Source organism: Rhinoderma darwinii, chromosome 1, assembly GCF_050947455.1.
Source record: "Rhinoderma darwinii isolate aRhiDar2 chromosome 1, aRhiDar2.hap1, whole genome shotgun sequence".
NCBI classification, from domain to species: domain Eukaryota; kingdom Metazoa; phylum Chordata; class Amphibia; order Anura; family Rhinodermatidae; genus Rhinoderma; species Rhinoderma darwinii.
Window position 1 is genome coordinate 416,351,239 of NC_134687.1, and position 16,065 is coordinate 416,367,303.

General features: G+C 43.7%; 1 protein-coding gene across 6 annotated transcripts in view; it reads left to right on the plus strand.

The window, feature by feature from the left end:
- The first annotated feature begins 5,801 nt into the window (after positions 1 to 5,801).
- The window catches only part of LOC142655072 (dnaJ homolog subfamily A member 4-like), a 125,267-nt gene continuing 115,003 nt past the window's right edge, over positions 5,802 to 16,065 (plus strand). For 2 of the 6 annotated variants that reach the window (XM_075828975.1, XM_075828970.1), the window contains exons 1-2: positions 6,137 to 6,348; positions 11,958 to 12,094. In XM_075828975.1, coding sequence (XP_075685090.1) covers positions 11,963 to 12,094 — 132 coding nt within the window. In that variant the 5' untranslated portion in view covers positions 6,137 to 6,348; positions 11,958 to 11,962. The other 4 variants (XM_075828974.1, XM_075828972.1, XM_075828976.1 and 1 more) reach the window with 4 other exon arrangements.

The window sequence follows — 16,065 nt, forward strand, 5'->3', positions numbered from 1 at the left end:
ATGTATTCAATCAAAGAGGTCGGCAGAGGCACAGATTGGACGAGCGACGTATGCAACCGTATGATTATGATACCCCTAACAGACAAAGAGGAGATGCCCGTCGTAACCAAACATCTGACAGCTTGAGAATGAAGGTAATTAATTTATCTAGTCATGATTTGTCACCTACTGATATTGGGGTATTATCAATGGGGATGACGTTTGCAACTTCCACTCATTATGATGCCTTCACAGCAGTAAAGGACTTACATCTTTTTGCCTGGGCACTGCTATACAAAAGATGGTTTCATAGAAAGGAGGACAACACCTTTGACACACCGGAAGATTTAGAGGTATTGCAGTCTTTACAACAACTACTCAGTGAACAAGACAACTTCGATACAGGTAGGATTCCTCAATCGATAAGAAAATGATCAACTAAGTTCCCTCCATTTGCCATGTGTCCACCGATTGACTTATTTGTTAAACTGGTGTCTCAAGATCTTGAGAAAATACCTACATCCATCAGACATGATAATTTGACTCTGGTTGAGCTAGAGAGTTTAAAAAGGTTAAAATCTCTTAAAGACACCCTATACAAACCTGCAGATAAGGGTGGCAATATAGTTGTTTGGCCAAGGGACATGTACGAAAGGGAAGCATATCGTCAATTGAGGAATACTACGTGCTACAAAAAGCTGACTTTTAATCCTCTCTCTTGTTTTAGTGCTCTACTCCATAACATACTGAGAGAGTCTTTGGATGAGGGTATCATCTCTGCTGCTTTATTGGAATGCCTTGCGGTACAAGAACCTACAGTGGCGAGTTTGTATCTATTGCCAAAGATACATAAGAACCCCAAATTACCGCCAGGTCGCCCCATTATTTCTGGGAGAGGGAACCTTTGTGACAATATAAGCAAGTACATCAATGCCATTTAAAATGGGGTTGTCGCCCATGTGGACGATGCATTGCTTGTCCAAACATTGACACAAGTGACGAATTTGTGGATTCATCTGATTTAACAACATACAAAATCACCTGGCCAATTAGTTGCAATACCAAGTGAGTGGTTTATTATGCACGGTGCCCTTGCCCTAAAATTTATATCGGTCTTACTACAAGAGACCTTAAAGTAAGGATGAGAAAACACGTGAATGGCATTGAGTCAGCTAGGGGCACTGCACCTGAAAAGGTAGAATTTTTGAAAACTTTGCCTAGACACTTTTTTCTTCATCATAGATGTGAATCCAAAGACCTACGTGTGAAAGGCATTGACCATGTAGAGCTTGATTTGAGAGGTGGGTCGCTGATGAAAAAATTATTAAAATTAGAGTCTAAGATGCGGAACGTATGAAAACCAAACGCACTAAAAGATTTTTCATAAAATGGAAGGCATTCATGATACGGCATTTATCTGAATCGGAACTTAAACAGGCGGTGTCTCCCTTCACGCTCACCAAATGGTACTTGTTGGAAGTCTTAGGGCGGGTTCACACATAGCGGAATTTCACTTAAATTCCGCTGCGGACACTCCGCAGCGTTAATCCGCAGCGGAGCCGTTTCTCCATTGACTTTCACTTTAATTTAGCAGTGTTCGTTTACACGATGCGTACAATTCCGCTGCGGAGCATAGGCTGCGGAGCGGAATTTGGTGTCCGCAGCATGCTCTGTCTGTTGCGGAGCAGTGGCGGACTGGTTGCGGACTCATGGCGGAATTTCTCCATTGACTTCAATGGAGAGTCAAAATTCCGCAATGAAGTCCGCAGATCTTATGTGTGCTGCGGAGCGTATTCGTTTTACTACCATGACATTTCTTCATTCTGGCTGGACCTATGTATTTCTAGGTCTACAGCCAGACTGAGGAAGTCAATGGGGCTCCCGTAATGACGGGAGCGTTGCTAGGAGACGTCTGTAAATAGTCACTGTCCAGGGTGCTGAAAGAGTTAAGCGATCGGCAGTAACTGTTTCTGCACCCGGGACAGTGACTACCGATCTCAATATACATGTATCTGTAAAAAAATAGATAAGTTCATACTTACCGAGAACTCCCTGCGTCTGTCTCCAGTCCGGCCTCCCAGGATGACGTTTCAGTCTAAGTGACGGCTGCAGCCAATCACAGGCCAAGCACAGGCTGCAGCGGTCACATGGACTGGCGCGTCATCCAGGGAGGTCGGGCTGGATGCCGAAAGAGGGACGCGTCACCAAGACAACGGCCGGTAAGTATGAAAATCGTTTACTTTCACTAGGGAAAGTGCTGTCCCTTCTCTCTATCCTGCACTGATAGGGAGAAGGGAAGCACTTTTCCCGCAGTCCGCAGCAGCTAGTCCGCATCAATGTACTGCACATTTTGTGCAGATCCGCTGCAGAATCTGCAACGCAGATTCTGTGCGGCATTGATGCGGACAGTTGCGGAGGAATTCCGCCATGTGTGGTCATGCCCTTAAAGTGTACGCTGGGTCGTCTGCATTTGCGGGACAGCTGAATTTCTTACCAAACTAAACTAGGATTTTCTCTTCCCGAGAAGGTGGGAGGGGTTTGTCCCCTTTTTCCTTATTACTGCTTCATGAATATTCTAATTTTTAAAATTTTTGATACAAACTAATGTGCAATCTCTTTATTTGTTATATTACACTTTGTGGTAATACTGTTTAATATGTTTGAGCCTGCGTGCTCGTATGGTTTTGTATAACTTGCAGAAAATAAAAAACGTCAATAAAAAAAAAAAAATTAGAGTCTAGATGGAATTGGAAATTGAAGACAGTGCAACCTTCAGGCCTAAACGAAAATTTGGGATTCGCAGCTTTCCTGTAAGGGGTGTTAGGATCTCCCATGGTGTTGTTTTTAATATGTCTAGCAAACTATCATTGTTTATAACCCCTTAATGACCGCCAATTAGCCTTTTCATGGCGGCCACTAATGGGCTTTATTCTGATGCAACAGCCGTTTCACGGCGCTGCATTAGGGTAAGTAAACAGAGCAGGGAGCCGTGAAATCTCCCTGCTCTCAGCTGCCAGAGGTAGCTGAGGGCTGGGGGCATCCCTGCTCGAATGTGTGAGATCGATATTAGTATCGATCTCACCCGTTTAACCCCTCAGATGCGGCGCTAAATAGTGTGCGCCGCATCTGAGTGGTTTTGGAGAGAGGGAGGGAGCTCCCTCTCTCTCCCACCGACACCCGGCGATAAAATCACCGAGTGTCTGTGTCTCTGATGGCAGCCGGGGGCCTAATAAAGGCCCCCAGGTCTGCCTGTAGTGAATGCCTGCTAGATCATGCCTCTGGCATGACCTAGCAGATGCCTGTCCGTTTTAAACGGACAGGCAGTAATACACTGCAATATAAAAGTATTGCAGTGTATTGTAAAAGCGATCGGATGATCGCATATTAATGTCCCCTAGTGGGACAAGTAAAAAAAAAAAGTTGAATAAAGTTAATAAAAAAAAATTTGAAAAAAAAGAATGAAAAACCCACTTTTTCCCGTTACAAAATGCTTTACTATTAAAAAAAAACAAAATAAAGCAAAAAAGTTACACATAATCCTGACTTAAAAAAAAGTGATCAAAAAGTCGCATCTACTCTCAAATGGTACCAATAAAAACTACAAGTAGTTCCGCAAAAAACAAAACCCTCATACAACTGCATCGGCGGAACAATAAAAAAAGTTACGGTTCTTCAAATATGGAGACACAAAAACAAATAATTTTGAAAGAAAAGCGTTTTTACTGTGTAAATAGTAAAACATATAAAATCTATACAAATTTGGTATCGTTGCAATCGTAACAACCCGCTGAATAAAGTTATTGTGTTATTTATACCACACGGTAAACGGCGTAGATTTAGGACGCAAAAAAGAGGGGCGAGATTTCAGGTTTTCTTCTACCCCCCCCCCCAAAAAAAGTTAATAAAAGTTAATCAATAAATTATATGTACCCCAAAATGGTGCTATTAAAAAATACAACTTGTCCCGCAAAAAAACAAGACCTTATACAGCTATGTCGACGCAGAAATAAAAAAGTTATAGCTCTTCGAATGTGACGACGGAAAACGTAAAAAATGGCTTGGTCATTAGGGCCCAGAATGCAAGCAGGGGGAAGGGGTTAATCTTTATTCTGTTTTAGTTTGATTTCAGCTTGCCATTGGATACTCATGGGTTTGCTGTGACCTGCTAATTTGATGTCTCCTTGAGCCTATGACTTTTTCTTTATATACACATCCGTGAGCAGCTCATCCAGGGACGAGGGGGATGAGATTTGTCTTTTGGTGGTTTCTTTATGCAGTATATTTCATAACTTTTTGGCCTATTTATATTTATATATAGTTTTTATATCATATACATTTTATATTATTTAGACTCTAATTTGTCCCCTTTTTTGTAATAAGCATTAATGTTAATGCTTTATTCCATGTAGTATATTATGCAACAATGTTTTATTTTTAACTTATGGATATTATTATAGCGCACTTTAATTCCAATATATTTATATAGATTTTTACATATTTATATACACATAAATATATATATTATTATTATTATAAAAATGCACTTTATACACACACACACACACACACACACACACAAGCACACACACACACACGTTTGTGTATGTGTGTAGTATTTCACTCACTCAATGTTAGGTTTTCTGACACATTAATTCACACATTTTTTCAAATAATTCTCTATTATTTGTCGTTCAATATATTTGTTTTCACACATATTTCTTTGCATCATTTTCACTTTATTTTCACATTTTTGTTTGGCATTTTCACTTTTTAGTTTCAATATGGTTCATATTTATTACTATCATTCTCATTTCTCACAGTATTACAAACATAAATTAAAATAAAATAAAAAAACAAATATAAAAAATATATATATTAAAATTAACATGAATAAATAAACATAATAAATGTCCCTTCTTTATTTTACACTATTTACACTTACCCTTTTGGATTTCTTGTGCTATTATATATGATTTATATATATTTATATATTGTGCTATTATATCTGATGTATGCAATTTGCACAGCATATGAAATAATATATTATGGGCTATTACTATGTGATGCATTGTGACTACGTTAGCATTTATTATTTATACACACATATATTCTCATCATGTAATGTATATGAAATTATATATATCTTTTATATCTATATGTTTTGATCAATATTGGTGTCATTTATATGTTTATTTATAAGAACTTTCCTTTTCTTTTTATGTATCTGTTCATATCTCCCATGGAGTCTTGTGTGATTTTAGGGAAAGGATAGGGATAGACGCTTATGTGCTTTTTCTTCAAATTGATGCTGTCCTCATTCCTCTTGGCATTTTACCTACCTGAATCATGGGCTCTTCTTACCCCTTCATTGAGCATTCGGCTCAATGGACATGGATGTCGGGGGCAACCCCAGAGCTGGAGTCCCGGGCAGAGCGCTAGTAGGCTCTTCATGGGACTCCAGCTGTGCTCCTGACATCACTGGTACTTCTGCTCTGGGGAAGCCCCTGACATCACTGTCAATGTATGAACAGCGATGTCAGAGGCTTCCCCAGAGCAGAGCCTATACTAGCGCTCTGCCCGGGACTCCAGCTCTGGGGAAGCCCCAGACATCGCTGTCCATATATGGGCAGCGATGTCAGGGAATTCCATAGAGTCCCGGAGCAGAGCCGATACTAGCGCTCTGCACGGGACTCCAGCTCTGAGTCCCGGAGCAGAGTCTGCACTAGCGGCTCTGTGTCCCGCGTGCCGCGTGCTTGAGACCCCTGGTAGAGACATTCTTTGCACTAAATATATGCGGCTGTGTCATAATATGTGAACCTAATATAAAGTCCCACAACATGGCAGATTGCTCAAAACCACGACATTGTCCTCCATTACACAACGTCTGTGTGTCTTTCAGTCACCTCCTTTATAACACACGAGAGTACATAGACTAATAATACTAATAACAAAAACTGACAGAACAGTGCGGAATATTCCAGAAACACCAGCTCCACTCCCGTCCTGACTGACGCTTCGCGCCTTATCTGGACACTCCGTGGGTAAGGCGACCCATGTAACCCGGGCAACGGAGGAGCTTTCTGGAAAGCCGAAGAAGCCGTAGTCCCGTAGAAACCGGCTCGAGAAACTTCTGTTGTTTGGTAAGGGGCGGAGCTATTCTCCACTCTGTATATGGGCCATGGCTTTAAGCCAATGAGATTCCCTTTCCTAGAGAAGACAAGATAACGGTACAGTACGGGACGCTACCGACTGCTGCTTCTAGTCTTGGCTAGGGGAATAGTCGTTGGTCTGTAGTTCCTGGTGCGACTGACGCATTACCTCTACGGCGGGGACGTTTGTCTATTTTGTTCTTTTTCCCAAGACACTGAGGTAATTCTTAGGCAGGCTCTCACCATATATCTATCTATCTATCTATCTATCTATCTATCTATCTATCTATCTATCTATCTATCTATCTATCTATCTATCTATCTATCTATCTATCTATCTATCTATCCAGTGGCGGACACAGACTGCAAAAGGCCCCTGTGCAGATAATGTGCCAGGGCCCCCCCCCCCCCCACCCCGCAAACTTCTCATGGCCGACGGTCCGCTTTCAGCTGCATCGCTGGGTCTCCTAAGTGACCCAACAATGCAGCACTAGCAGCCGGGGCGTCACTAAGGCTGGGTTCACACACACACTATTTACGGACGTAATTTGGGCGTTTTAGCATTGAATTACATCCGAAAATGCGGCTCAAAAGCGTCGGAAAACATCTGCCCATTCATTTGAATGGGTCTTACGATGTTCTGTGCCGATGGTCATTTTTTTTTACGCGCCGCTGTCGAAAGGCGGCGCGTAAAAAACTGCCTGTCACTTCTTCAGATGTAAATGGAGCCGTTTTCCATGGACTCCATGGAAAACCAGCTTCAATTACTTCCGTAGTGGACGCAGCAAAAGACGCCTGCACATGCCATTACGGCTGAAATTACGGTGCTGTTTTCTCCTGAAAACAGCACAGTAATTTCAGCCGTAACAGACGCTGCCGTGTGAACATACCCTCAGGGCTTAAAATGTCCGGGAAATAGCCCCAATACATATGTGTCCGCCCCAAAAAAAAGTGTGTGTATAGGAGACAGCATAGCATATCTATAGCACTACGACCCTATAAACTATGGATAGGATTAGATACAGTGGCTGAGCAGACAGTATCACACATGATAGGATTAGATACAGTGGCTCAGAAGGCAGTATCACACATGATAGGATTAGATACACAGCTCAGCAGACAGTATCACACATGATAGGATTAGATACAGTGGCTCAGCAGACAGTACCACACATGATAGGATTAGATACAGTGGCTCAGCAGACAGTACCACACATGATAGGATTAGATACAGTGGCTCAGCAGACAGTATCACACATGATAGGATTAGATACAGTGGCTCAGCAGACAGTACCACACATTATAGGATTAGATACAGTGGCTCAGCAGACAGTATCACACATGATAGGATTAGATACAGTGGCTCAGCAGACAGTATCACACATGATCGGATTAGATATAGGGCCCAGCACAGTATCATACATGATTGGATTAGATACACAGCTCAGCAGACTGTATCACACATGATAGGATTAGATACAGGGCCCAGCTCGCTGACATTGCGGCTCCAGCGCTGGACCCAGGAAAGGTAAGAATAATAATTTTGCTTCTTTATGTGTTACTGATTATTTTTGTGTGTTTGTGTTTTTTTTACAGGTTCGGTTGTTGGACTTCGGATACGAGGACTTCAATGACGGCGTTTTTTTTATTCTCAATAAAATGGTTAATGAGGGTTGTGTTTTTATTTCAATAAAAAAAATTTCTATGTGCTTGTATCTTTTTAAACTTTATTATCACCGCCTTAGTAATGGCCGCTGGCTGATTGACAACCTCCATTACTAAGGCGAGGCTTAATGTTAGCCGGTGCAGAGTCTACACTAACCCCCATTATTACCCCGGTACCCACCGCCACCAGGGGTACTGGGAAGAGCCGGGTACAAACCAGTACCCGACCAGCTGTAGTGACGGGCAGGCACCGGGGTGGCCGCAGGCTGGTAGTATTAGGCTGGGGAAGGCCAAAAACAGTGGCCCTTCCCACCCTTGTAATGCTGCCTGCTGCTGCTGTGTTGTATCTGGCTGGTTATGAAAATTGGGGGGGACCCGACATCGTTCTTTCCAATTATTTTTTAAATGACGTGGCGTCCCCCCCATTTTCATAACCAGCCAGATACAATAAAGCAGCAGCAGCCTAGCATCACCAGGGTAGGAAGGGCCACTGTATCTGGCCTTTCCCCTCCTGATAATACCAGCCTGCGGCCACCCCAGTGGCCGACCATCACTACAGATGGTCAGGTACTGGATCGTACCCGGCTCTTCCCAGCACCCCTGGTGGCGGTGGGTACCGGGGTAATAAAGGGGGTTAGTGTTAGCCTCTGCACCGGCTAACACTAAGCCATGCCTTAGCAATGGATGCTGTCAATCAGCCGGCGGCCATTACTAAGGCGGTAGTAATATAGTTTAAAAAAAACCACAAAGACATAGAAAAAATATTTTATTGAAATAAAAAAAAAAAACACAACCCTCATTAACCATTTTATTAATAAAAAAAAAAGCTGTCATCGAAGTAGTCCTGGAATCCGCCGTAGTCCAACGACCGAACCTGTAAGAAAACACACAAAAAATGATTAGTAACACATGTGTTAGGGTATGTGCACACACACTAATTACGTCCGGAATTGACGGACGTATTTCGGCCGCAAGTACCGGACCGAACACACTGCAGGGAGCCGGGCTCCTAGCATCATAGTTATGTACGACGCTAGGAGTCCCTGCCTCGCTGCCGGACAACTGTCCGGTACTGAAAACATGATTACAGTACAGGACAGTTGTCCCACAGCGAGGCAGGGACTCCTAGCGTCGTACATAAGTACGACGCTAGGAGCCCGGCTCCCTGCAGTGTGTTCGGTCCGGTACTTGCGGCCGAAATACATCCGTCACTTACGGACGTAATTAGTGTCTGTGCACATACCCTAAGGCTTAGATACAGGGCCCATGTGTGATACTGTCTGTGGGACCCTGTATCTAAGCCTACCACAAGGTAGGCTTAGATACAGGGTCCAGCAGACAGTAATCTTATACAGTATAAGATTACTGTGTGCTGGGGCCCTGTATCTAAACCTACAGTGTGGTAGGCTTAGATACAGGGCCCAGCAGACAGGATCACGCATGGGCCATGTATCTAAGCCTACCATGTGATTGGCTTAGATACAGGGCCCAGCAGACAGCATCACACAATCTGTGATCCTGTCTCATGGGCCCCCTAAGCCTGCTACATCGTAGGCTTAGGGGTTGTGCAGTCCCTAAACATTGATGGCCTATCCTCAGGATAGGCCATCAATAGCTGATGTGTCGCCCGGGACCCGCAAATCAGCTGTTTTGAAGGGGCCGCAGCACTCGTACGAGAGCTGCTTCCCCTTCATTTCACTACTCGCCCACACTGTGAATCGCCGAAACCGATTCACAGTGTGACCGGAATGAAGTGACAGGAATGAAGGGGAGCAGCTCTCGTACGAGTGCTGCGGCCCCTTCAAAACAGCTGATTGGCGGGTCCCAGGAGTCGGACCCCGCCAGTCAGGGCTATCTTACCTTCCTCTTCGGCCGCGGCGGGAGTTCTGTAGTCTCGATGCTGTGCGCGGCGGCATAGCGCTGTGACGTCATGCGCTGCGCACAGCGCCTGACGTCAGGACCTCCGCTGCGATCCGGAACCAGGAAGGTAAGTAAAGTATGTTACTATAGTAACAGGGGCCCGCGGCCCGAGTTACTATAGTAACTTTTTATTGATGTGGTGCGGGGGGCCGTGGGCCCCCCTGGCTTCGGGGCCCGGTCGCAATTGCGACCGCTGCGACCCCTATAGCTACGCCAGTGGTCCACGGGCCTCTGTCTCAGTCCTCAGCATCGCGCAGCTGAGAACTGAGTCGGCCAGCAGAGGAACGGGCCCCCTTCCCACGCGGGGCCCTTGTGCAGCTGCACCGGCTGCACATGCGGTATGTCCGCCCCTGTATCTATCTATCTATCTATCTATCTATCTATCTATCTATCCATCCATCTATTATCTATCTATCTATCTATCTATCTATCTATCTATCTATCTATCTATCTATCTATCAATCTATCTAGAGCTATATAGAGATATATAGATGTGCAGCACGGTACAGGGGTAATTTGAGGGGAATTCTGTTAAGAGTCTGATCCTGGGTAAGTGGAGGTTGGTTTGTGGGAGGGCAAAAACTGCTACAAAATCTGTTGCTCGGGGCGTGGCGGCAGTAACGCTTTAGGCTGCGTTCACATCTGCGTCAGGGAACCATAGCCACCGTTTGCATTACCGTTGATTTCAATGGTAATGCTTCTGCTGTAGTTGGTTTTCATTTGTTTACGTTCCGTAAGGTTTCCGTTTTTTTGCGGAAAGCATACCGTAGTTAATACCGTAATGTTGATTCCGCCAAAAAAATGGAAACCAGCTGCAACGGAAGCATTACCATTGAAATCAATAGTAATGTAAATGGTTGCTATGGTTTCCGTTTGGCTTTCCGTTCATGGGTACCTCTGATGGAAAAGTCGAATGGAAGCCTGACGCTGATGTGAACAGGCCCTTAACCCCTTCCCGACATATGACATACAGTTATGACATAGCCGGGTAGGGGAAGTATAGAGCGGGCTCACGGAGTGAACCCGCTCCATACGATGCAGGTGTCGGCTGTATGTTACAGCCGACACTTCAGAGTAACGAGTAACATCACGCTGGAGTTCGATCGCGCTCGTTTAACTTGTTAAATGCTGCGGTCAACAGCGACCGCAGCATTTAAATGGTTAGAAAGAAGGGGGCGGTCCCCTCTTACAGCTCATCGCGCCCCCCGCAATGCAATCGTGGGGGGGGGGGGGGTCGATGGTTGCTATGGCTGCCTGGGGGCCTAATAAAGTCCCCCAGGTCCGCCATCTCTGTGCACCTATTAAGCCTTGCCTCCGGCGGGGCTTAATAGTTGCTTGTCAGAATCACAGAATCACGATATACTGCAATACATTAGTTGAAGTCCCCTAGGGGGACTAATAAAAAAAAAGTAAAAATTAGTTAAATAAAGTTGTTTTTTTTGTGTAAAAAAAAATAAAAAAATATTAAAAGTTCAAAAAACCCCCCTTTTCCCATTTTCCCCCTAGAGCATAGTAAAATAAATAAATAAACATAATTGGTATCGCCGCGTCCGTAAAAGTCTGAACTATCACAATATGTTATTATTTAACCCGCACGGGGAACGCCGAAAAAAGAAAAATTATAAACGCCAGAATCTCAATTTTTTGGTCACCTAATCTCCCACAAATAATGAAATAAAAAGTTGCAATCAGTCGCATTTACACCAAAATGGTATTATTGACAACTACAGCTTATCCCGCAAAAAATAAGCCCTCATACCACTTAATCGACGGAAAAATAAAAAAGTTATGGCTCTCGGAATTTGGCGACACAAAATACATTTTCTTTTTTACACTTAATTTTTTACTTGTAAAAGTAGTAAAATATAGAAAAAACAATATATATTTAGTATCGCCGTAATTGTATTAACCCACAGAATAAAGTTAACATGTTGTTTTAATTGCACAGTGAATTCCGTAAAAACGGCGCACAAAAACCGTGGAGGATTCGCTGTTTTTTTTATTTTCTACCCCGCAAATAATTTTTTTCCCCGTTTCCTAGTACATTATATGGCAAAATAAATGGTGCTACGAAAAACTACAACTCGTCCCGCAAAAATCAAGCCCTCATAGGACTATATAGACGGGAAAATAAAGACGTTATGGCTGCTGGAATGTGGGGAGGAAAAAACGAAAATTAAAATCTGAAAGTTGTTTACGATGGGAAGGGGTTAAATGCTGATTATTGCTTTATGTGTTAAGCAGCCAAGATGGTGAAGGAGACCGGATACTACGATACCCTCGGGGCAAAGCCAGAAGCCACTGCGGATGAAATAAAAAGAGCGTACAGAAAGCTGGCACTGATGTACCACCCAGACAAAAATTCCAGTGAGGGAGAAAAGGTAAGTGACACCTATTGATATTAAAGTGGAGCTAAACGTTTGACAAACTTCTGACATGTCCTAGTGACATGTCAGAAGTTTGGATTGGTGGGAGTCCGAGCACGGAGACCCCGACCAATCGCTAGAACGAAGCAGCAGAAGTGTTCGTGTGAGCGTTCCGCCTCTTAGTTTCTTTTCGGCTTTTTCCGGAAAGCCGATGTATCGGAGTACGGGCTCATAGACTTTCTATTGTTCCTGTACGCCGTTACATTCATTTCTGGAAAAAGCCGAACAGACACGAAGCGTCTGAGCCCTCACACGAGTGCTTCTGCCGCTTCGTTTTAGCGATTAGTGGAGGTATCAGTGCTCGGACCCCCACCAAACAACATTTCTGACATGTTAGAAGTTTGTCAAACGTTTAGTTATCCTCATGTTCACACGGCTTATATTCAGCAGTATTTCGGAGAGTCAAGCACTCGTATTACGCTCTGAAATACGCCTGCAAACAGCTTCCCAATGGGAAATATACTTTATAGTTTATATATGAAGCGTAAAAAACGCCTTGTAAAAACATGCTTCGTAAAAAGGAATTGAGGGCCTGTTCACATCACCGTTCATTTCCGTTCCGCGGTTCCGTCGGAGCTTTCTGTCGGGTGAACCCCGCAAGTGAAAGTGAAACGACAGCTTCCGTTTCAGTCACCATTGATATCAATGGTGACAGAAACATTGCTAATGGTTTCCGTTCGTCACCATTCCGGAAGGTTTACAGTTTTCCGACGGAATCAATAGCGCAGTCGACTCCGCTATTGATTCCGTCGGAAAACCGGAAACCTGCAGGAATGGTGACGAACGGAAACCATTAGCGATGTTTCCGTCACCATTAAGATCAATGGTGACTGAAACGGAAGCTGTGCTTTCACTTTCCCTTGCGGGGTTCACCCGACGGAAACCTCAGACGGAACCCCAGAACGGAAAGCGAACGGTGATGTGAACAGGCCCTGACATGTCACTTCTTGAAACTTTTTACAAGCTGAATTTCCGTTGACACTACAAAATATGCTTCGAGAACAAGCTTCAAAAACTCCTGCAAGAAAAAAATATGCTTTGAAAATCCGTTCTAAAACGCCTGGATTCAGAGGCTGTTTACTCTTGATATCAGCCTCGTATTTTTCTGCTTCACATATATGTTGTGTGAACATGCCTAAATGCGTATCGTAATGGGTGCTTAACCCCTTCCCGACATCCGCCGTATATATATGGCTCTGTCGGGCAGGGCTTCCTGCAAAGCGCAGTACCGTTGCGGTGATGGTGCGGGCTCAGGAGCATCCGATCCGGCCGCTTAACCCCTCAGATGCTGCGTTCAATAGAGATCGCAGCATGTGAGGAGTTTTTAGCAACGTGATCGCTGGGTTGCCGGTGGCTGCAATGGCAACCGGAGGCCTAATACTGGTCTCCCGGTCAGCCAGCAACGGAAGCCTCCTATGCCCCGCTCGCCGGCGGGGTCTAAAAGGCTTCCGGTACCATTGTCAAGATGGCGCCGGCTTAGCTTCCAGCTCGGAAGCTGAGCTGGCGTCATCAGCAGTGGGTTTATGCTGTATGTTACAGCGGACACCACGCTGTAACGGCAGGAACCGGAGCTAGCTCCTATTCCTGCCATTAACCCCTTCGATGCAGCGATCCAATGCGATTGCTGCATATTAGTGGTTTGTAGCAAATCGGCAGCCTGTCATGCGATGGCAAGGCTGGTGACTGCTACTATGCTAACAGTAGGCCTAACAATGGCCACCTGTCTGCCATTACGTGAAGCCAATTAGGCCCCATCCGGAGCCTAATCGGCTTGCTGTCCGTGAACAACTGACAGTTTTAATACATTGCACTACATAGGTAGTGAAATGTATTAGAACATCAATCAATCAAACAAACAAACAAACAGTTGGACCTTCAAGTCCCCTAGTGGGACTAAAGAAAAGTGTAAAAAAAGTAAAAAAAAAAGTTTCAAGTAATAACATAAAACACGATCGCCCTTTTTCCCTTATCAAGTCATTTATTATTGAATTTTTTTTTTATAAAACCATACATATTTGGTATCGCCTTGTCCGTAACGACCTGAAAAATGTTATGTTATTTGTCCCGCACAGCGAACGCTGTAAAAAAAATCCTAAAAAATAATGCCAGAATTGCTGTTTTTTTAGTCACTTTGTCTTCCAAAAATGTAAATAAAAAGTGATCAAAAATTTGCATGTATCCAAAAAGGGAACCTATAAAAACTATAGTTCGTCTCACAAAAAACAAGCCCTCATACAGCCCCATTGACGAAAAAATTAAAAAGTTATGGCTCTCACAACATGGCGACAGAAGAAATACATTCTTTGTACAAAAGTAATTTTATTGTGCAAAAAGTTGTAAAACATAAAAAAGTGCTAAAAATTTGGTATCACCAGAATCGTACTGAACGGCAGAATAAAGGTAACATGTCATTTATGACGTGTGGTGAACGCTGTATAAAAATTTTTTTTAAAACTATGCCAGAATTGCTGTTTTTTGATCACCATACCTCCCAAAAAAACGATAAGTGATCAAAAAGTCCCATGTACCCCAAAATGGTGGCAATAATAACTACAGTTCGTCCCGCAAAAAAACAGACCTCATACCGCTACGTCTATGAAAAAATAAAATAACTTAAGTCTCCAATAAGTCAGGAAAGAAGAATATGCGGTTGTGCTGGCCCGAGGGGAACATTTCTTCTGTTTCAAGTGGCGATTTATCAAGGCCCTAAAATTAGGGAACCAGGAAGAGTAGGGCCCAAACATATCTGCTGTAAGCGAAGGCGCCCGTATTATACCAGGGCAACACTTCCCAGCTAAATTCCCCAAACTGCAAAGGTGCGGAGTGTGGACCAAATGGGAGATAAGAAAGGACATTTATCATTGCGACACCAGCCTGTGCAGAAAGGATTGCTTCACATCGTAATACACATCTATGGATTATTTTATTGTTTACCCCATTATTATACCACCTGACTATGCCCCTGATGTACTCTGCCTAGCTCACATATGCCCCACATTATAAACTGAAATACCAGTAAAACTCCAAACAAAACTACTACCAAGCAAAATCTACACTCCTAAAAGTTAAATGGCGCTCCTTCCCTTCTGAGCCCTACAGCTCACTACACCCCTTAATAAATGCCTTGAGGGTTGTAGTTCCCAAAATGGGGTCACTCCTCAGCGGTTCCTTTTATTATTTCACATCAGAGCCTCTGCAATTGTGAACGAATGCTGTGTAAGTTGCCAAATTTGGCCTCTATTTCGCATGGTAGTCTTTCACTCCTGAGCCCTGTCGATAGTCCAGGCAAAAGATTAGGGCCACATGTAGGGTGATTCTAAAACCAGGAAACCCAGCATAATAATTAGAGAGCTGTCTTGTTTCTTGTTATAGTCGCACAAGCTTGGCACCACATATTGGCATATGTATGGAAAAAATCCCATTTTCACTCTGCAACATCGAGTGCACACTAATTTCTGCAAAACACCTGCAGGGTTAACATGCTCACTACACCCCTAGGTGAATACCTTGAGGAGTGTAGTTTCCAAAATGGGGTCACTTGTGGGGGGTTTCCACTGTTTTGGTCCCACAGGCGACCAGAAACCAATCCAACAAAATATGTACTCCAAAAGCCAAATGGCGCTCCTTCCCTTCTGAGCCCTGCCGTGTGCCCAAACAGCAATTTATAACCACATATGGGGTATTGCCGTACTCGGGAGAAATTGCTTTACAAATATTGGGGTTGTTTTTTGCCTTTATTTTTTGAGAAAATTAAAAATTTTGAGCTAAAGCTACGCCTTATTGAAGAAAAAGGATTGTTTTTATTTTCACTGCCCAATTCTAATAAAATCTATAAACCCTTGTGGGGTCAAAATGCTCACTTAAAGAGGCTCTGTCACCAGATTTTGCAACCCCTATCTCCTATTGCAGCAGATAGGCGCTGCAAT